The 22,177-nt window shown below is 46.5% G+C and overlaps 1 protein-coding gene across 1 annotated transcript in view; it reads right to left on the bottom strand.

The window, feature by feature from the left end:
* Nucleotides 1–22,177, bottom strand: part of Gyc32e (Guanylyl cyclase at 32E) — a 258,216-nt gene that overhangs the window by 64,207 nt on the left and 171,832 nt on the right. The window contains exon 5 of the mRNA XM_077671235.1: nt 2,411–2,530. Within this exon, the coding sequence (XP_077527361.1) occupies nt 2,411–2,530 (120 nt within the window). The remainder of the gene's footprint in view (nt 1–2,410; nt 2,531–22,177) is intronic.

The raw sequence follows: 22,177 nt of genomic DNA, 5'->3' as shown, positions 1-22,177 counted from the left end.
AACAAGAATCCTGCAGAAAGTGGCAGTTTTCAATAGTATTTTTTTTTCAAAATTAGGGGTTGAAATCTGCGTAAAAATAGCATCGTTAGGGCTAAAAATCTTAAATTGTAGCTTAATAAAGCAGTTAAGAATAGTTTAAAACTCTCCCCTAGAACCTTTTTCTAGATACACCAACTATATTTAACGCCGTGCATGTGCAAACTTGTTACTCTCAGCTCCATTGAAACATTTCCTTCTGTTTTGCTATATTGCTGCACCACCTTTTTTGGTGACATCGGATAGCGTGTGGTCACCTATATTCAGTCAGAGATGTAGAATAACAAAACTCTAAGCATGCATTTCTTGCTTTATTTTCGATAGCCTGAGATCTTCTCTGCAGTACTCTGAAGCCATCATTCGCTTAGGCAATGCAAGAATTAAACTTTAACGAAAACTTCAGGAGTTCATAGACATTTCGGGGCGTCTCATATGGTTTCACTAGTGGTGCCATCGAAGGGACGGTTATTAATAACTCACCTGCGCCTTACCAAGGGCAAACTATTCACGTCTTTGTAAAACACAGGTTGTAAGCTCTAATGCACAACGACTGCGGAGACACTAATGGGCCTTTTCAGGAGAGGCCATTGAATGCTACGCTTAGCGAAGCGTGATCAAGCTGCAACAAAAGACTCCTTTCATCGATTTCGGGGCAGGTGGGCATTCACATTTTTAGAATTTAAATGAACGTAACTGCATGAGGTCATGGTAGGTACTACTGGTAGAGTCAATACGTGCACCTCTACTCCATAATCAACGTTTACAGAAGAGTTCAGAAATGTCTACCTGGGTACCAGGGCTAGAGGAATAATTTCTAACGATTTCTACCGATGAAATCCGAATTGTAGTTTTACGCGTTGAAATTTCCGGCCGTCGCCACCGGAGATCAAATACAGGACTTCAGGCTGAACGGCCCAGTGCACTGGCCATTTGGCAACCACGCGAGGTTTACTGACCACAACTGCGCCATAAAACGCAGTACAACCACATTTGTTTTCCTGTATGCTTCTGTATGGGCCCGTTTCGCAAGGAGACCACTATGGATGCGTGATGTCGTCTGCCCTTTTTCACGTAGTTTTTTTTGTCGTCGCTGCAGTAGTTTATAAATATATGAAGTCCAAAAAATCACTACAACAGCCCGTGCCTTGTTTAAAATATCCAAAATAACGACCTACTTGTGCCGGGCGGAGTAACGTCCAGCTGCAGTGACGAGGCACAACGGCAACTTCCGTTGCCGTTCTTAAGTTGTAACCGGGTATAGTACAGCTTTGAGGGAGGGGCGTGCACCTTGGTCGTTCAATCTAAATTATGTTTCAACGTAATCCTCAAATTTTATGCAGATGAGAACTGAAATATAATTTGGAACCACCAGTCGATCTTTTCTGCAATGAACAGCGGAAGATATAAAATGGATGGCATGCAGTTTTGAACCTGCACAAACACATATAAAGCATGTTCAACCAAGGCGACTTTTTCACATTAGGCTTCAGCAACTTGCATAGACGTTCTGCTGTCAGAATTGCATCAGTGTACATTCCGTTAGCTCTGCGTATATTTTTGACTGGATTTGATAATATAGAGGTACAACGCAACTATCTTCTACCGGAAGCTGTTAAGAGTAGTGCATTTCTCGTCTATATCCACAGGGATGTCGAAACTTCGTTAACTCTTAACACAAAGAGCACACGGCAGTACCTACAGTAGTGATCTAGGGAGCATAAAAATAAATACCGCTTCGCTCTGTTGGAATGATTCGGCAGAAAACGATCGCCGTCAGGAGAAGAAAATAGTTCTGACGGCCGACGACTGTCGTCTCTCGGCGACATTTTCAGCGATGCGAGCAGATACGGCGGAAATTTTTTTACTTTTCTATTCCTTGTTCTAAGTGAAACATCCCGAGCAGGAGCTCCGTTTTTTTTAATTTCCTTTTTTTTTGCGCATATCTTAACAACCACTCAACGTACCATCTTTATTCAAACAACGCGGGAACTATGGGTTAAGCAAAATTATATTGCCCCGGTTGGGTCTTTATTTAGCGCTAAATAATTGCAACATGTATGAACAATGCCAGCAGTTTTAGATATTTGGACCGTTTCTGTGTACATATAGGATTTCATTTTGACGAATTGTTTCACATTTTGGCCGCAAAGCTAAATCCAGGAATAGATAGAAACAGAGAGCAATATTTTGACGTTTATGCAGCCGAAAAAGACAATCGTATTCAAAATCACGAGTAAGTAGTGACCATACATAAATGTTCTTGTCGATGCCTTTGAGGGGAAGCGCACTCCTGTAATTTTTTTTCAACTCCAACTGCGGAGCTGCGTTCAAGCCGTCATCCTTCCAAAGTGGGTGATCGAGCAGCTCCACTCACCTGATTCCAGTGGTAGTGCAGGAGGAGCGAGATAACGGACTTGGAGACTTTGGACAGCGGCGGAAGCGTCCGGGCGAACGTGCGAAACGACCGGCCAGACACTCGAAGGTCCGAGCAGCGCTGCGGGATACGACAGAGAAGCAGGCAATTAGAGGCGTTAATCCCACTCTTCGAGATTCCACTCGGGCGCGGGTACTCGGGTGGAACAGCGCAGTCTTCCGGCAGACTTAGTCTTTTCCGGTGAGAAGGTCCGGGATGTTGACATCCACGCCAACAGTGGGCACAAACATTTGGGATGTTGCTAATTAGCTCTTAAACTCGATTTTCCAGCCCCTGCTGAAATCGGCTCAACGTCGTGCATTGTACCACACATAATCCGAAACGTTGAGATTTATCCGCAGTTGTAAAAATAGCGTCGGGGAATTACAGGGGGACTGAGCCCAAGTAAAAAGGAGCTTCCTCATTAGAGAGAGACCGACAACGTATATGTGCCTATTCAGCATTTTAAGATTATCGCACTGGTTTCAAGCAGAAATCAGCGGAGTGTTTATCTTGAGAATTGACCTGTAACACGTCAAGCTACAAGACAAAATGGCTAGCAAATGATGTTGCATCCTAGATATGTGGGCATTGAAAGCTTGAGGCTGCTGACTGACATGTAAGGCGTGTCAGCAAATAAGTCTAATTGCAAAACCGAATTATGAAACAAAAAACCTGTGCTCCCTCAATTCCTGAATTTCGGCAATACACAATGCATTACGCGTACTGTTGAGAGGGGGGAGGTAGTAGGGAGTAAATACGTGTAAAATAGGTTCGCAAAACTTACTAAGGGGAACCAAAGCATTGCATGTATTTGGAGTGGACAGTTCACGCGCGGTTTAATCGAGGTTGCGGAAGATGATTTTTGTTCGTCACTATTCTCCGGCTGAGAAATCGTACAGCGCCAGACGGATTGCAAAGGGAATTCAAAGCGGATTAACCCCAATGTCCGCACTGGCTTCAGTTTTCAATAAAATGTGCGCAATATTTTCGTGCAGCAAAGATATCCCAAAAGAAATGGAACTTGAAACGTGCCCCCTGTTTTGCATTTTGCGGCATTATAGTAATCCCAACTACCCGATTTGTTACGAAACAAGCTTGCACAAGGTCGGATTTGAGCCTAGATCTTCTTAGCTCGCAGTTTTTTTATTAATGCGAGCCAGGGGCGATTTGTCTCGGCCAGCTCATTCGTTCCTCGCTTATTTTGTCGTGAAAGCGGGGAAGTGCGGTTGGGAAACACCCTCGCTTGAAGAGGTATCTGAAAGTTCCCCTTACACGTGAGGCGGCGAGCTGCTAGAAGGCCACTGACGTTTCGTGTACTTCAACCTGAACATCATAAAGTGAGCAGACCAGAATTTTTTGTAGGCGTTATGCAAACCTTCAGGCGAGGAGCAAACCTACTGCTCGCGGCCTGCTCCTGTGGGCAGCGCGCTTGGCTTTGCGTAAGCAATTCTTGATTCGGCGGTTGGCAGCCGTGGCATAATATCGCAAAGCAATAAAGGCATAAAAACTTATGGTCCTGCTCTGTTACTGCGTGTGGGGCTGGCGATAGTCCGATGGGGAAGCGGGTTACGTTTCTTCATACTGATATTTTTTTCCTCAGCTTTTACAGCCTCTATGCCATTTTTTACTGTCCCACAACTTATTGGTTTTGGCTTCTTTATAGTCTTTTTGAGAGAGCTGCTGCAAAGTATTGCATCACGGGAATTCCCCAATGCGGTTGACGATTACTAATCAAGCTTGCATATTTGCGACTTCGCTTACACAAGGTTCGGAACAGGTTTATTTTAGTGAATCTGTTCGGTATAACGATAAGCGATAATAATTTACACAAGCGATTAGGAAAGGAGCGGACGATTTGGCCCATTCGTTACGGCGTAATTATTTTGGCCGGAGCGTTTCTTTTTCGCTCCGGGCTGTGTTTATTGCACGCGTTTCACAATCATTGGCCTTCGTAGCTTGATTGCGTTAACGTTCGCACGATAACCAAGACTGAGCAGTACTGATCCGGTCAATACTTGGTGCAAGGGCCCTCTTTGGGAAAACAGCGGGGCGACGACACATAAGCAGGCTCGGAGGGCTGCCTGGTCCTGACAAAAGGTTGGCCGCGTATCTGCTTTCGTCGATGCACATGACGTCAAAAGACGATTCTTATTTCACTGGGGACACGCAACTCCCACTCCTGTCTCCTCCTCCAAGCTCTCGCACTGTTGCTGCTCCCTCTCGCCCATCCTAGTGCTTTACTATGAGGACTTGGCTTCCCTCTATCGCGTGTTTTAGGTAGGCTTTTTAATTACGCCTTTTGTGTAAACAGCGTGTCTTGGCAGTGCGGTTGGTGTGGTATATATGTGTGGATGGTTGAGAAGAATATTGGGGTGGCATTTATTTTTGAGGGTACTTTTTGGGCTACTAGACGTTGGGGCGTTAAGAGCGTTGAAGCCTAGCTTAGACTGCTAGACGTTCGTTGTACAAGTAAAAATTGTAAAAGAAAAATTGGTGAACCTGTTATTTACGGTCGTACGCTGCCAATAAGATCTGTGTATGCTCATACAGCATCGTGCGTACAACGATGGTCCCTCTTCTCCAAAACAAGAACAGGGACCGTCGTCGTCGTCGTCAGAGACAATACGAACGGCACCGAAACGCTCCCGCTCTAAAGATAAAATCAATAAATAAAAGCCCACTTGGGTTCGTGCGGGATCTGAACGCTGGTCGGCAGTGTAGAAATCAAGTGCGTCCCCCTTTACTAACAGGGGGACCTGGCAAAGGGGAAAAAACATTGGCGCAGCTTGCACTAGTGGTGCAAGGCTGGGGGAAAAAAGCATAGCTGGCGGCCCTTCTCTCTTTGTCACAGACCCGGCCATTGCACATAACCTGTATTTAGCTTGCCGCTGAAAGTTACCCATAACTGGAAGGTCGGGATCGTTGTGTCCGCAGTCGTTCATATCCCCCCCCTCCCCCCCCCAGAGTGGGCCGAGTTAGCACGCGCTAGAATCCTGGGCAGCCGGCTTCGCGAACTCGGCGTCTGTGCTCTCCATTTCAGGCGTGAACGCACGCGAACTGCCGAGGAGAACAGCACGCGAGACATAACGCCACGAACGCTGGGCAGAGTGTTCTCGAAGGTCGAGCTGTCAGACGCCGGGTGCTCCTCACGAGGTGCTCGCTCACGTGCAGTCCGTATTTTTAGGGGCGAAGCTCCTTAAGGCGTGGGTCTGTCCATCCTCGACGTATGTATGTAGCCACCTCTACTTTAGTTCTTGGATTGTTTACTAGATGGCGTGGCTACCTCTAGTTTAGTTCTTGGATTGTTTACTAGATGGCGGTACTTGTATATGATGAAAAGATGCGCTTGGATTGTTTACTAGATGGCGTGGCTACCTCTAGTTTAGTTCTTGGATTGTTTACTAGATGGCGGGGAGCGTTGTAATAAAATCCGTTCGCTGTTGGCGCGCGCTCGGAGTCGCCCGATGGATAAGGCTGCAGATGTGCGAGCCCGCGAGGCGGAAGCGCTCCGTGAAGCTGCGCGACGCTGCCGCCAAGATCCTGCCGTACGAGAGCGGGAGGCCGAAGCGTGTCGTCTGGCTGCGCGACGACGCCGCCAAGATCCCAGCGTTCGAGAACGAGAGGCCCAAGCGTCACGGCAACGGTGCGAGTACCCTGCCGTACGCGAAGCGGCACGGCTGCGGCGCGAATAGGATCTCCAAAACGTCAGAGAACGGGAAGCGGCGAGAAAGCGCGCGTATCGGCAGGCAGACCCCGATGCAGTGAGAGCTCGTGAGGCGTCTGCAAAACGCATCAGGCGAGCTCAGCCCCAAGGTGCCGACGCGCGGTTTAAGCGAGACTTTCTAGACGTTACGTTCGGACACAGATGTAGCGGGCGAACTTTCACTGAAGAGTCACGGTTTTACCGATGATTTCCCCTCAGGAGCTTCGCCCACTCATCATCATTCACGCCGTGGATATGCTGTGAATTTTTTTCTCGGTATTTTTAGCGAGTTTCCCACGTGGCGCAAGCGCACGCGCAAACCTGAACGACGCCGGGTGCTCTTCACAAGGCGCACGCTTTAGGTGCGTTCGGTATTTTTGTTGTTATTTTTTTGCGAACGCCAACAGACGAAGCTGAAACTCAAACAGCTCTCTTGTTAAAATTAACCTGGGGAAGCTACATTGAGCCCCAGCTCCGCTCTCTCTCCAGCCTCGCACCACTATTGCAAACTTGACTAATTTTGCTTGCGTTTTAGTAGCCCAAGAAAGACTGTCACCTGTAAAATGGTTTAGTAAGAGGCGCACATACGCATATGCCCCTCGTGCTACACTCGGGGAGGCTCGAAAGCCGGCTTCACAGTTACAATGCCCCATCAGTGGTGGGGTATTATAACTGCGGTATTACAAAACAACTGGGTATTACAACTGGGTATTACAAATAACTGGGTATTACGGAACTGCGTTGCCTTTACAGGCAAAGCAGTTTTCTTTCTTTGTAGTTTTTTGCTAACGCCAGCGGACGAAACTGAAGCGTTAACAGCTGTGCCGTAAAAAAGCTGTAACGCAATTGACAATAATCAGAAATAACAGCATCCTAAGAAGTTCAAGCAACCGGAGGCATAGGCGTAAGCAGAAATTAACAGATTTCTCCCTTCGCAGGGCCCAGCCTTGAAGTCCTTAATGAAAGGAATGGGTCGGCCAGATGTTGGTAAAGATGTATGCATTGAAGCTAAATCATCGTGACTGCCACCGTTCCCTGCGCAGACACAGACAACGTGAAAAGGGGCGAGCGGAGTTCACGGACCCGGCAGTCACTGAAGTCATAGTCGTTTCCGTGAGCGGCGTTGGGTGCGAAGCCCCAACACCGAAGGTGTGTTCGCCACAATGCAAGTCAGCCGACTCGCCCATTTACCCACTCTGCTCCAGTGTTACTTTACCCGCAACGTTTCTTTGAGCACACTCTATGAGATTATCTGATAACCTTTGGACGTTTTAGAGATCGATCATTCGGATTTCAACACGTTTTTTTAGGTAGCAAATCTGACTATTTTGTGCTAAAAAACGCCAGGCTAGGCTCTCCACAACGGGAGAGCCTAGGAACAGGCGAGCGAGCAGGATTGTGCAGGAGAGCAACGCGAGGATCCCTGTGGTGCTTAGGCGGAAGCTTTAGGAGCGCGCGAGACAGATTTCGCACAAACTAGCGCACGGCGTTGGCATTGCTGTAAGAAAGATTTTCTAGGGCATATTCATTCGATGGCGGACCAATCGATATGCAATGCATCCGACATCCCTCTCAAGCAATAACCTAGGGGTGCATGAATACCTTTATGCTGCCCCGAAAGTACCAGCCGAAGTGTTTGTTAAAAACATTCAGGAATATTAGAATTTTATCTCGTACATACTTCCATTTCAATTTCAGTGTATTTCGGACACAAATACATAGGTGCAGTTATGCCAACGACGCGTAGAAAAAGAAGATCCTTACATCTCTTGACGAGGCATCTGCCCCGTACCATTCGAGAATTGCATAAAAATATAACGATACCGAGCAAATATGTTATTTAAAAGCCCCTAAATACTTCTTTTACACATGCTTCTATTTTCCTCATCAAGCAATTCATCTTTTACAGAGTAGTCCGTCTGTTGTTTTGCTTGTTGCGTATGCTTCTTATATCATTGTAACTTCTTCCCACTTTTGTTTTTGGACAATGTTCAGGTCTTTTAAATGCGAATGCATTTCTTAGTCGGGGGTTAATTTTTTTATTTGTTCCGCGTAGAAATACTTTCCTTAATCTGAAGTAGCAAGCCCTATCGTCTGTGGGACTTCCCTCTGCGGGATTTCTCTCAAACTTTCTCCCTCGGTCTACCAGGCTCGTCTCATGCAAGCTTGGGAAAAAAGCGTAGAAATAGCGATAGAGCGCGCGTGGCAACTTAAGGGACCTCTGTTAACCCCTGCACAACAGGTACCGCTCTAAGCCATATCCCTATACTTGGGCGCAGGCAAACCGCCATATGCTAACGTTTTCGGCGCATGCTATTAATAAGCACAACAAAATTTACAGGCAGACATGCATTCTCTCCACGAGGAGAGGTAGAGGGTGTCTGATGTTGCAAATGCTATTGCGGAGCAATTTCTCCGTTTGCTCTGCGAAAAACATCTGCTTTCTGTTTTCTTCCCGGCGCAGCTCCAACTAATCCTCTTAAATAGGGATTTCGGAAGGCCTCGTTTGAAAAAGGCCCTCAAACCATCTTTTGCCTGTTTCCCAATGAGATTTCTTCTGTTTTCCTGAAGGCGTTTGACGAACTCGTTCCTCTCGTTTTTACACTCACGATTAAGTTTTGCCTTCCAGCTAGTGCATTTCACCATTTCTGAAGGAAAGCGCGTGAAGTTGCCGCATTTAAATCCGGCTTAACGTACGACCCCTACGAAGTATCTGTCACATTCTATCATACGCGTCCCCTCTAAATTTATTGAAACAATTGAGCCTGGGCTATAATTATAATATTGTTACTTTTTGTTCCATAATAGATGCCCAATTTCGACAAGTGCGCACAGAAAAATATGAAGACTTGAGGGCTACAGCCGACAAGCCTTTAGCACAATGCATAAAGTGCACTCTCAAGCGTAAGAAACCATCTTCAAATTTTTTGCGCGTTGATGTTGCGTAACAGGGCTTATTACATTTGTGCTAGTCTGGAATTTGGGTGTAGTGTGTTTAATCTGTTTCAACGCACAGACCTTCTTGATTTGAGTGGTGCGCCTTTCTGTTCGTCGTTGTTTTGTCATCACTTAAAAAAAGATGTTGTTTCTTTTTTTTCCCGCATTTTGCCTTTGTTGATCTGAGCATTACGATGTTTTTTCTTGCTGCCATTCTAGAATATTTTGTTTTCTCCTTTTGAACTATTCCAAGTGTCCTGTTATGTAGGCGGCGACGGGTGGCATTTCCAAACGCCACAAATAAATGCGACCTTAAGAGAACTCAAATGTACCAGGGTTTCTCAATATGCTACGAACCTGATTTTATTACCCGTGATCCAGCACCGGCATGAAAAGCAGCCGGTGTTTTTGCGCCCGCCCCCCTTGCTGCATTAAAAAAAAAGTTATTTACGGAAGTCGCCTTCCTTACCGCTTCTCTTTTCTCGCGACATGTTTGCAACTTTAATTGATACATTCATTACCAACAGAAATAAAACGATATGCATGAAATCATGAACGGCGAACCGACGCCGTGTTGTTTACTATCTCTGTTGAACCTTGTTACCAATGGAAACACGTGCTTATTTGCGGCAGCACTCATTTAACTTTCTTTTTTTGAAAACACTGCCAGAGATACCCGAATCAGTGTAGAGTTGCTGGTAATGAGTTTTAAATGTTCTAAAGCCTCCCAGGTAATCGGAAATTGTTCTTCAGCAAAAATACCGCCAGTCTGCGGCCACAAGTAATTGCTTGGAATTGAGAGCTGGACGGAAGCCTGTCCAGTCTAGAAAAATATGACAAAAATTGAGCTGGCACCGACCATGAAACTTTGTCTTTCATAATCGGTGAAACGTCTTTGTTTTATAAATTTTCATTGCGGGGGCCAGTTTTCATTTTTGTCAACGAATTGCTTAGTGCAATGATTTCTAGCCTTGAATAGGTACGCTTAAAAACTTAAAACATGCTTCAGGCATTGCCATTGTCAGGCACGGAATCCCGCTAAAAGCATTCAGACGCTCGATAAGTCAACGCAGCAGTAAACAAACCAACCATTCCGATGCAGTGGTGCTGTAAAAGAATTTTTAATCACGATAGCCTTCTCTGACCTTACACTAAACGGTAAACTTTTGTACCACATGCGACTTGATTCAACCAACTGCCGTACGACCAAGAGACAGGTAAAACAGTTATTGAACATATATACACGAAAGACCTTCGAAACCGATGGGTGAGATATGAGATGGTGACACCAACGCTCAGGAAGCTCCATGGTCGGCTTGGCGTCCTGGGAGGCTCAATTGGATTCAGTTCAACAGCTTTTTAACGGTTTTGCCATTGCAAGCATTGCCTTCTGAATGGACATGTGACCTACCATGATCTCTTCTACCGTGTTGTACAGAAGGAGCCTTTTGATTGACGCGCACATGGGGATACCGAGGGCTAGCTTCACGGCTTTGCGGATAAGGGTGTTGAGTTTGTTCAGATCTCTCTTGGTTAGTGTCACGCAGGAAACTGTGTATGTCAGCCTCCATAGAACGAAGGCCTGGATAAGACGGATGGTATCGTCTTCTTAAAAGCCCCGATGTCTATTTATGACTCTGAGAATAACATGTACAACTTGTTCGGTCGTTTTGCGCTAGAGCATTATGCCGCTTTTTGCACCTGCTGGTACGAAAAGCTCAGGTACCGTGAGTGAGTTGCAAAGTTTAATTGTACGTCCCCATAAATTGATTTCGATATTGTCGTTGGCATTTTTAGTGTGGTGACGCCGGACCTACAAGAGTTCTGACTTCTATGGTGAACACCCCAGTTCGCTTTCCTTTGGAAGGGAAAAGGTTTGGGCGTGTTGGTTCATCGCCAGACAGAAAACAAGCACTAAATAAAAACACAGGACAAGGAATGGACGGGACAAGCGCTAACAAGCGGCGACAATGCGTCAGCAGGCCATCAGTAGCTTTATCGAAACTTGAATTGCATTTCTTGTCGTAGGTGGCACGTCACTGTTTTTCTTGTTTTGCCCACCGTTTTTGATGTTTCCCTTTCTTTTCCCCTCTCTACATGCTGGCCAGACGTGTTTATTGTTGTGAAAACAGCAATTTTAAAGCAAAGCTTTCTACCTCTACCAGCAAACGGTTCTTTCGTGGCGTGCGGTACAACAAACTCCCAACGCGGTGGGGGGTGACAAGAGGGGGCGGCGGAGGGCTTCACTCATGGAGCACACTGTAGATGGCGCGGCGAATTTACCCAGCGTTGAATTTACCCGGCGGAGTCGGCGGTACGGCTTTATCGTCTGCTTTAGCGACGGTTGTTTTGGGCCTGTTTTTGGGCAGCTTCGCGTCCATTGCGCGCTGCCCTCGCACGGCTTGATTAACTTGCTCGACAGAACCTACAGGGTAACCCACACCCGACGGAATTAAGTGGTCGTACGGCAAAGATGCGTTAAGGATTGGTATGCAGGGTGGGAAAAGAAAATGTACCAACCACATACAGACATCTGGCCGCAAGAGAGACGCTACCTTTTCCGCAGTGCTTGCCATGAATGGGACTACCTTTTCTAAATAGGTGAATACCAATTCTGTTGTACTTTAAAAGGTATTAAAATAGGCGGAAGTAGCATTTGGTTGTGACAAATAGCGATTATAAAAGTTCCCTCAGCTTTCTCGCAATTCTCAAACTTAATAAATTAGCTAATTGCCATAAATGGGAATCGCTAAGCTCACATTCTGAATTGTTTCGGTGTCTGCGCTTGTGTCGCGCGGTGGTGTAGCCAGAAGCGAGCACACCAGGGTGGCTAGGTTCCGCGGTCTTACCCCTCGAAAGACGCTCCGCTCCGTTTTCTTTCTCCCGACTCACAGCCGAGCTACAGCGGCGGCGTCATCCGCTCTAGCCCGGCCGTGGCTCGGAAGGCCACCCCCGCGAATTCCAGGTAATAACTGGCAGAATCTCTCGTTTCACTCTTGGTAGAGCCACGTCAGTGAATTCAAGTGACGTCGCATGGGCGATTGTTGTGGGTGTCGTTTAAAGCTTTGCTTTCCAACAACCTTAAGAGCGTGGACTGTAGCCAAGTTTTGTTTTCCTCCATTACGATTCACTTTTCTTAGGTATAAAACGTTGCGGAGCACGCCAGTAACTCTGCACGTTTGGTGCCACGCTGGACGACACTCTTCACGGCTACAGAACGATAAAGTTCAACCCGACTGCACCTGCAATTTCCCTGAACGTCTGCAGCCTGTGGTGAGTGGCTCAGTAAGCAGTCATATCGCTTTGAACACATCCAGTTGGTTCGATCAGAGTCAGTAGCACTGCTGAAATCACTTTTTTTACTGTTTTCCGGTTCGTCGGTCGACGTAAGAGGCAAGAGAGAAAGAGGCATAAACACTTCCGAGCGGCAGGAGTTCAACAATAATGCTAATTTAATCTAAACTCCCGTCTCTTTAGGGTTTCGGCGCACATTGGCGGTGTGTCGGCGGTACCAGTTTATATCGAGCCCCAAACTACTGCCCGCCTCATCGAGGAGTAAAAGCTCAAATACGTTAGTCGCCACGCTTAACTTTCGGCTCCGTTGAGAGGTGAACGCCCGACAGAGTTTATTCCCCGTTTCAAGTCGTTGTCCTCCTAACCAGACCAAATAGATTTTTGATAGCAATTACTGATCTCAACCGTTACAACACAAAAACAAAGTTTGCAAGCGGTGCGTAATGTCCTATCTACACACGACACCAATGCGCAGGCGTTACCAACAGACGATTGATAAAATAGATTTGGCGCTCTTCTTCCATTGCCCCCATCCTGGGCCAAATTAAGTTTTTATAGTAAGGACTACAACCAAGGTTTTTTTTTTTCAACAGTCCCCCGCTTGACGGCTTGAGTGTGGTTTGTGTAGCCTTCCGAGAAAACAGTGGTCGGTAGCCTGTCAGTCGAACCTTTCCTATTGTTTTCTTTTGTGGGGCTTTTACTAGAGGCGCCGCTCGATTCCTCTCGGCGATCGAAAGCGGTGACAAGCGGTAACCTCCGAGCTCATTAGTGCTCGGCTTTGCCCTGTGATCCTAAGAAACCGATGCCTTTCTCCTTAGTAAATAGAACCTGCCGGAGGCAACAATGGCGAGATTAGACAACCGCATGACGTGTTATCCGGCCGCAATTATTGCGTGACAGGCCGCTTCCAGACAGGACGCTATGTATGCCGCCAGTGACAGGCAGGCCCTGCGGCATCGCCTGCCAGTGGAGGCTGAATCTCAATTAAGCGAATTGGTGGCCGACTTGCATTAAAGTGGCACAAAAAAGAAGGGTAAATACACACTCATATATGGCACGTGATTTTTCATTGGGTTAAAATACCGCAGCCCAGCACTGTATTTCAGAAGGACGAATTAGTTGCTTTACGTATTTAATTATGTACTCCAAAAATGAATTTTGACATCGTCCTAACCGTTGTTTTTGCAGTAATCGCGAAACCTGTCACTCTGAGGAACCTGGCTGTTCTGCCACAGTACAGCACTCACTGTGAGAAAACATACCCAGAGACACAATTCATATGATATGCGTGGCCGCGGTAATAAACAGGCAAACTTCAGTTTCGTATGTCATTCTTTTAATATAACAGTCAGCCATTCTTAAACAAATGTCATTCGACCAGGTAGTTATGTTTACATTACAGTGGAACCCCGTTCGTACGTTTTTCATCGGACCGGGAAAACAAAACGTGACAATGAGGCAAACGCCGAAGTGAGGAAACCTTTGCAAATGAAGGAAAACAGTGTAGCTTTGACTTGCAACCATGTATTTCCGTAAGTGACTTTCGAACCTTAAAAAACTCAACAATGTAGAATTCCCGCGTTTTTCGAACGCTGGAAAACACCACGCGTGGCAATGCAAGGTTCCTAGCGATGTCGACTCTCTTCCGCGATGGCTGCTTGTCTACTGCGTTTAGTACGCCAAGCTTTTCCTTAAGGGAAAGCGACTCCCGTTTTCGCGACGCCATCAAGGCACGACAAAGTTCGCGGTTGCAATTTCAACGGCGTTAACAAAGCTTGAAGAGCACGATGACGACGAGAGCAAGTGCCATTCTTGCAAGGGTGCTTCATGGGAAACACGCACTTCTGGCATTCCGAAGTGAAACTTCCGTTATAAGCGCAGAGATGATGGTGATAGCATACAGTAACATAGGGCCATCTAGTGTTGACGAATCGCACTTACGTGCGGCTTCATGCAGTCAGTTGCGTAGCCAAGCCTGGCCAAGGCTAGTCACACGTCAAAATGGAGTCCGCGCAAGTTGTTCGGGCGGCTTCAGAGTGTCAGATTGCGCCAAATGATCCATGAACGTACTCTGACCAACGACGTAACAGCGAGGATTTTAATACATCGGTCTCTAAGCGAGCTGTGTCGGGACTAGACAAAAACAACGCAGCCGTGGGGAAAACACAGCACTGAGGAACGTAAGAGCGGGATAAGAAAATTAAGTACAGTAGAACTGTACTTGCTTTTCTAGACAATCTCATTGAATGTTCTCACCATGAAGACGTTTACCTCTGTATTGTAATCTGTACGGAAATAAACTTCAAGTGAGGGGTGGGTTAACAAATGTTTGATGAGCTGTTCAAAAAGACAAAAATAATCCCGCCTCGAAATGTCGAGCTAAAAAATAGTTTTTTTTTTAATTTTTTGTTGGCCAACACTGATTCCCTGAGGGGAGATTGCTACATGCAGGACCACGGGATAAATCCTTCTCCACAATTTAACATGACTTTGAATGTCATGTCATGACACGAATTGAATGCACGAGGCACGCAAATCGTCTTGGATACGAACTACGCAGGTGATCTGCCACTGCCAAAGGGACCCAGCAACCGTACAACACTTCCGATAAACGCGTCCTCTCTTTTCTTTGTGGCGGGAAGCACTGCGAGAGGTATGGTTATCGGCAGCACAATGCGTCACAGCGTCATTCGTCAGTCGCAGAAAACCCATGTACCAGTTTCTGCTTTGCTTTTGTGTTGACTTTATTTAAGGCGGCCGTCGAGTGCGTTCACTGCGAAAAATTCTAGCTGATAGCCACAACATCTATTGAGTGACGTCATTTGTTTGAACAGGGAGATACTCGGTGGTAGTTTACAAATACTTGTAGTAATCAGGAGCTTCGTGCCTTCCGTTTCCAAGAAGTGATGGCACCAAACCTCCGACTGGAAGCCGCACTCCCTGATAACAGTAGTTTTGTCTAAAACTTGGAGGGATGAAAGAACGCAAGATACAGTCACAGCACTTTCCGGCCTGTGCACAAGAATATAGGCTGGTGCCGATAGACTGCGCAGAGTGTTACAAAATTTTACACCAGTGCATTAATCAACGAACGCCTGTGTTCCATGCCGAGCGCTTCTGTTGATCCTATATTTTTTTCATCGGTTTCGATGCGGTTCACTGGCACGCAGTTTCCGCGTTTTTAAACGGAGAGGGTACAAACATGTGGGAAAACACGGTGGCCTCATCGGAGTGTGAAATCGACGGCAGCTTTTTGGAACCACACAAAGAACCTCCCCACTCTAAAAAGACGACACGAATACCCCAGAAACCTAACGAGAATTCCTGTCGCACGACAAAACACTTTGTTGTGACAGCAGGAGCCCTATTGTTACGACAAAACCATCTGCTGTTACGACACACATTAATGTCGTAACGACAAAGTCAGTTTTCTCAACGACAGATGTGCCTGTAGTCACAACAGAACTGCGGATCGGTATACGACAGCAATCATGTTGTGGTGGTATAGTCAGCTGCCAGAATCACGACACAAGAATACAACAAGATGACAGTATGACACGGAAAATAGACAAACTACAGGAACTTTTCTTGCCATTTTCGACCGGGTCCACATATTATTTCTCAAGGAACTGTATGATAAGTTTGGCGCCGATCTTCTTTCTTTGAATTCAGGGGTAAAGCACTTCGCTTATGCCCAAGAGAATTATTTCTTGCCATAATACAGTATTTATTATGGAAACGCATTCCCGTAACTACTGTAAAGACCCTCGTATTGCTTGAAATTAGCCACGTTTGTACTGCAACTATGCAGGTTTCTTCATAAACCTTCCGAGGAAGTTTCGCCGAATTCGGGTTGCACTCACGGACGATGCCGTTCCTGTTTATCGACGGCGAACTACAGCATGCTCGGCTATTCCGTCTACACCGGATTTTCAGGAGCATTTTGCTGCAGGCGTCTGGATGCAACAAACGGCAGGCTGGCAGTAATACGGTATGTAAATTTTGTTTTGCGCATAACTTTCGGCTCCGCGTCATTGATTGGTAAGTGAGTGATACGCACTTACTTGCTCAATCTGTCTCTGCACTCCCGCTTGTTGTACACGTGGCGTGCCTCGTAAACACATTCCCGCTTCTCAAGGTTCTCCGAACTGAAAAGTCCGTGTGAATACTGAGGCTTTGAAAGCCCTATTAGCCAAAGACGCGGGCTTTCAAGCGCGCTGAGGTACTCCCTGCTGAGAGCCACCGCTGCAGAGTTCCGCTTCCGCTCCCCGCGCATTCCGCTTTGGCCATGAAGATTCATATTAATGTAATTATACTAATGAGAAATGTGCCGCTGCAATTGCGTACAGTGGCGGCCGTTGCCATAGCAACCAGCAGCGTTCCGCTCCTAATTGCCACATTGCTTCTTTTCACCTTCGAAGAAAAAAATCAACAACAAATAGGGTATAAATTTCTGTTCGTCTTGCAGGAAGCTTTGCAATAATCTATAATAAATAAATCGCTTGGAGCTCCACTTCTATATTAATACTTTTAAAATATGTGCAGTAAAGCCGCTTTTTAGCCACTACTGATAGCTATATTGAGCTTGCTGGCGAGTAGAATGTTCCTACCAAATACATTACCGCACACACGCTGAAGCGGGGCTCGCGTACACTATAGCGACGGACTTTTTTCTAGTATATTCTAGCAAATTGTTAGTTTCATGTTCGCTGTTAAAAATATCAAGAAAAGTCCGCGCACACATGGGCGCGTGCCTGGCGGCGACCGCCCGGCCGTTAAAAACACCAAGAAAGTGCCGAGCGCTCTTGTATGCGTGCCTCGCGGCTACCACACTTGCGTTCCCGGCGCAGGTTTGTCAAGTCAAGCATACCCACTTAGGGAGATTGGGGAAGACTGGCCAAGGAAAGATTCCAGAGTTCCTTGCACTCGTGGCGACCCCAGCTCAGAACGAGAAAGACACGTCATAGCGATCGACACTCCCTCCGCCGCCCCTCCCCCCCTTCCCGCCGCGGTGGCTCAGGGGCTAAAGGGTTGTGCAGCTGAGCACGAGGACGCGGGTTCAATTCCCGGCCGCGGCGGCCTCTTTTCTGATGGAGGTGGAAAGCGAAATCTCCCGTATGTACGAAGTTTCGGCACGGGTTAAACATCCCCACGGGGTCAAAATTAATCCGGAGCCCTCCACTGCGGTGCGCCTCAGGGCCAGCGTTGCGTCGGCGCGTTAAACCCTACAATGAATCAATCAAGACCCCCCCCCCCTCCCCTCAATGATTATCACTTCCAAAAAAAAAAATGAAGGAAGCTCACATTTATAGAAACAACGATTGAGGAAAGGTCGTTATGGCTACGCAGTAGGAACAAATTGGCTGCAATCGTGGACGTAAACAGACGCGAAGGTTGCGTACAGCTTCGCTACATTAAAGTCTTGCGTCCATTTTTCTTGTAACACGAAACGGTATTGTTTTTCCACGAGTCGGTGCCGCTTTGCCGCTGAAGCAACCGTCGTTCCATACAAGGGGTGCTGGGTTTGTAGCGTTGGATTCCAAATCATGTCCCACACGTGCGACGCAACGTGCTAGTGCTCACTAAGTGTTTGGATCCCTACACCCGACATGAGGATAACCACAGGACTACGATGAACGCCTTTCAAGAGCGATGTTTTAGCCGCTAACAATTTCGACCCAACCTACCCCCTCTCTTGACATTTCCCCGCATTTCCTAAAGCCTCCACGTCAGTAAATGTAGGTCTTACAGCAACAACAATGCCGTGGTGGAAGAGGAGAAATCAGGTCAGTCATGACAAGATCCATTGTTACTACGAGATTATTGGATTACTGGAGCTCTTGGTAACAAATACCTTTAAATCGGCCGTAGAAGGATGTCCGAAAGAGCACGGAAACGGGACAATACGAAAAGAAACTTGCTCGTGAAGCTCGGACGTACTTATAAACGAACTAAAGAAGTTCGCGATAATCTACAGTGTGGCAGCAAAATGCGTGCATCCACTTGTTAGTAGCAAAGATTTTTAAATGGTGTATTGAAGGGCGTTCCAACAACAGGGGAAATTATATTTCACCGAGTGGTATATCTTCTTCCGAAAACATGCTGATCCTTACCAAAAAGCCAACTCTCCTTTCCTCTTCTTATTCTTTGCCGGGAGCGTGTATATGTGCAATTTAAAAAAAAAACAGCCTTTGTTACTACTGCTTAAACGGACATTTTTTGACTCGCTTTCACGCTCAAAGAGTGGCACACTGGTTCTGAGATAACAAATATTATGGCAACCGCCGGTGCGCGTTTGCGTCTAAATGAACAAATATCGTGCGTCAACCAAACAAAAATATTCAGAAAATGCTCGCTGCTACGCGATTCGCCGGATCATTTTGTCGTCAGTACTTTAACTCAGCTTTCTCCCCAGATTAAAAGATTCCATAAGTGCAGTTGTCTGCTACTTCAAAGACGATTTCAGACTGGTGGAAGGCGAGGTTGCATTCTAGTGCCTTGCGGAATGTTCAAAGGGATGGATTTGCAACTGGTGCAAAGGAATTCCTTTAGTCTGCACGCAAACGCGGCATCATTATGGGAGAAAGCGGCAACGCTTTGCAAGAAGCTAAACATGCTAGCGAAAATTCGCCGCTGTACCCGAGAACAGCGCTGATGACGCGTTTCGTTGCGATTAGCATTCTTTGCGGCATATTTTTATCAAGACTCTAACATCGGATAATTCGTCTGTGACGCGCGGCGACAATGGGCAGGGCATAGTGGGCCACAGAAGTGGTGTACACAGAATTTCATATCCGTGGAGGCGAAGCATGTTGAAAGAAAAAAATGTGAAAATAAAAAGCAAGAAACGGAAGGAAAAAAAAAAGCACGACAGAACAAAAACAGACATCAAGAAGGAACAAATTCGACACTAAATCTAAAAACGGCTGACGATTACGGTACTCCGTAATGCGAAATTTGGGCGCAGCGCGAACTGCAGTCTTCTGGTTCTCGGCTCATAACTACTGCGTCTCAGGAAGTGCTCGCGTGAGCCGCGATCGCACCACGACGTGGGCAACTCTGCCGTTATCTTGAAGCGAGTCGCCGCCGCGAGGCATGTTGTTGTAAATCGTGTTTGAACCTCCTTCTCAAATGTCACGTGGTTTGAATGAGCCCCGCAGCGAGAAGGACGCGGAAGGACCCATGTACGTGCTGGGCTTATTTGGCGAGGCCTTGGCATACTGCCCTCCTTCTCACACTTTCGTCATTCTTTCATCCTCCGCTTTCGTGCGGGCTCATATTCGGTGGCGTCTTCGTTCTCTCGGTAATCTCGTAGAGTGTCGCCGCCGGGGAGCATCTCACGCCCCCTCGGCGTACTGCCCTTCCCCTCCAACTTTCGCCACACTTTCCTCGTCTGTTTTGCGTTTGTCTTCGGTGCTCCGTTCGTTCGCCCGGGTAAAAAGCCGGCGACGACGCCAAACCGCAGTGTTGGACGCCTAAGTGCTGCGCGCTTAAACTTCAGGATGTCATGGCCGTGGTTGACAGGACCTTCCGACCGCTTGCATTCTTGTTTTAGGGGCGAAGCCCGTTAAGGGCTGGGGATGTTGGCGTCTCCTGTTGTCCTACGTCTTCTTCATTGTCGCTCGTCTCATTTAGTCACGGTACTAAAACACCGCGAAACTCGCTTACGCCTCGCGCTAGAATGTGACGCGTACTAAAATAATAATAATAATAATGTTTTTTTAATATACAGGAGTACATACAGAAGCAAAAAATGGGGCCGCCAAAGCCTACAGGTGGGCTTGTGCGGCGTCGCCCGGCAGCAATGGCCTTCACTTCTGTAAAAAAACACTCATTGACAGTGGTAACTGAATAGGAAGGTAAAAAAAAAAAACAAGCAAACAAAAAAAGTGAAAAAAAGAAAGAGAAAAAGAGAGAAGACGAAAAATTAAAGGGAGGAAAGAAAAAAAGGAAAGCAAACAACAACCAACAAACAGAAGAGACGAATACAAATAGCCAAACAAAGATACAATAAATCAACATGGGTTTCAGCTACATGGGTGGCATTTTCGTCATCACAAGAAAACAATTAGAGAACAAAGAAATACCTACCAATCACCGCATACACATGCATACATCAGCATATTTCTAATGCCAGCATAGCAGCACGCAAGTGTTTCCGCGTTGTTGAAGACAGCGATTCGTCAGGCATTTCGTCGAAGATAGCAGGAACATATTATGGCCGCGCAGCCATTCCGTAATGGGTACGGACCCTCGAAAAAACACCAGGGACACTCGATTACGCCTTGCGTTAGACAGCTTCATGCTTCAAAACAAGAAACTTTTACAGCAAAGTTGTATACCTCTACCCCCAGCGGTTTCATATCCGTTAGCAAAAACACCAAGGCTCCAAGAACACACTTATACACCGCATGCCTCGCCCCTCCCAAGGTTTCACGTTAGTGGAGATCGCTTTGGGTATTTTTTTGCTCGTTGAAATTCACATTCGCATAATTGTGAATGGAAACAACGTTACAATACATACTTACTGTGTACAGTCATTGACACATTTAAAGCAAACAAGGAATAGTACACCAACACAAATCAATACTGCGTTTTTTTAATTTGTCTTATTATAGCCATCATATGCCTGTCTACGCCCACGGCAGGGCAAAGGCTTCTCCTTTTGATCTCCATCCACTTATCCCGGTCCTGCGCAAACTGCGACCAATTCATCCTCGCAAGCTTATTGATCTCATCTGCCCACCTAACTTTCTGTCGCCTCTGCAACGCTTGCCTTCTCTAGGGATCCACTCTGTTACCCTTAATGACCAACGGTTATCTTGCCTTCGCAGTACATGACCTACCCACGCCAATTTCTTCTTAATTTCTACTAATATGTCCTTAACACGCGTTTGTTCCCTGACCCACTCCGCTGTATGCTTGTTCTTCAACGTTACAGCCATCTTCCGTGCCATTGCTCGCTGAGCCGTCCTCAATTTAAGTGGAACTCTTTCGTAGAGCTTCCATGTTTCGGCGCCATAGGCGAGCACAGGTAAGATGCAGCTCATTAAAATACCCTTTTAAGGTCACCGCGTCCACTAATAGCACGTCCTCACCGTCTCATCTCTGGCTTATATCGAACTTTGAGAATCATAATATTTTTCTTTGTATTTTTTGCTTTAAAATTTTTGTCCCTGTTTTTTTTTTGTCCAGTGCAGTACATACACGGTCGCCTGAAATATATTTCGTCTAAACACCGAAACACCGAACTGGTGCCGCGTTGTTTGCCTGAGAAGGTTGGAATTGGTTCAGGCATTTGAGAATATATCTAGGATCTGGTTTACTCTGTACTTCGCGTTGAGATGTGGGCCGCCTTTCTAAAATGTGGGGCTCTAAACAGTGCCGCGGTGGTTCGAGGATCGTCTGGTTTGTCGTAAACAATTTCTTGCCTTGTCTCGAATTTTAGTTCAAAAGCTTCTTTATCTCTTTCTTCACCAACGTTTACCTGAGAGTACGTGTTGTCAGGTTGCTATTTTCCTTATTCAACGTTGCCGAAAAGGCGAAAATAAAAGTCGTACGGACTGGGAGGATGTCGGATATGTGCGAAGCCTGTCTGCTTTCCGTCAATGTCGTTCGCTTCCTTTGGTTCTGTTGCTGCCACTGCAAGGCATTGTATCGGTTCATGTTTCGTCTCAAGCTTCAGAAGGGAATTTCTCTACTTCGTTGAACACAATCTGGAAAGATATCTTGACAACAGCGAGGTTGTTATATGTACAGATGAATGCACATTTTTTATTTTTTTTTTCTCG

This window comes from Haemaphysalis longicornis, unplaced genomic scaffold (genome assembly GCF_048455015.1).
Source record: "Haemaphysalis longicornis isolate Haplotype H1 unplaced genomic scaffold, Haemaphysalis longicornis Haplotype H1 scaffold_5, whole genome shotgun sequence".
In the NCBI taxonomy this organism is placed as follows: domain Eukaryota; kingdom Metazoa; phylum Arthropoda; class Arachnida; order Ixodida; family Ixodidae; genus Haemaphysalis; species Haemaphysalis longicornis.
The sequence above is the reverse complement of the archived record's forward strand: the minus strand, read 5'-3'. Positions and strand labels throughout refer to the sequence as shown.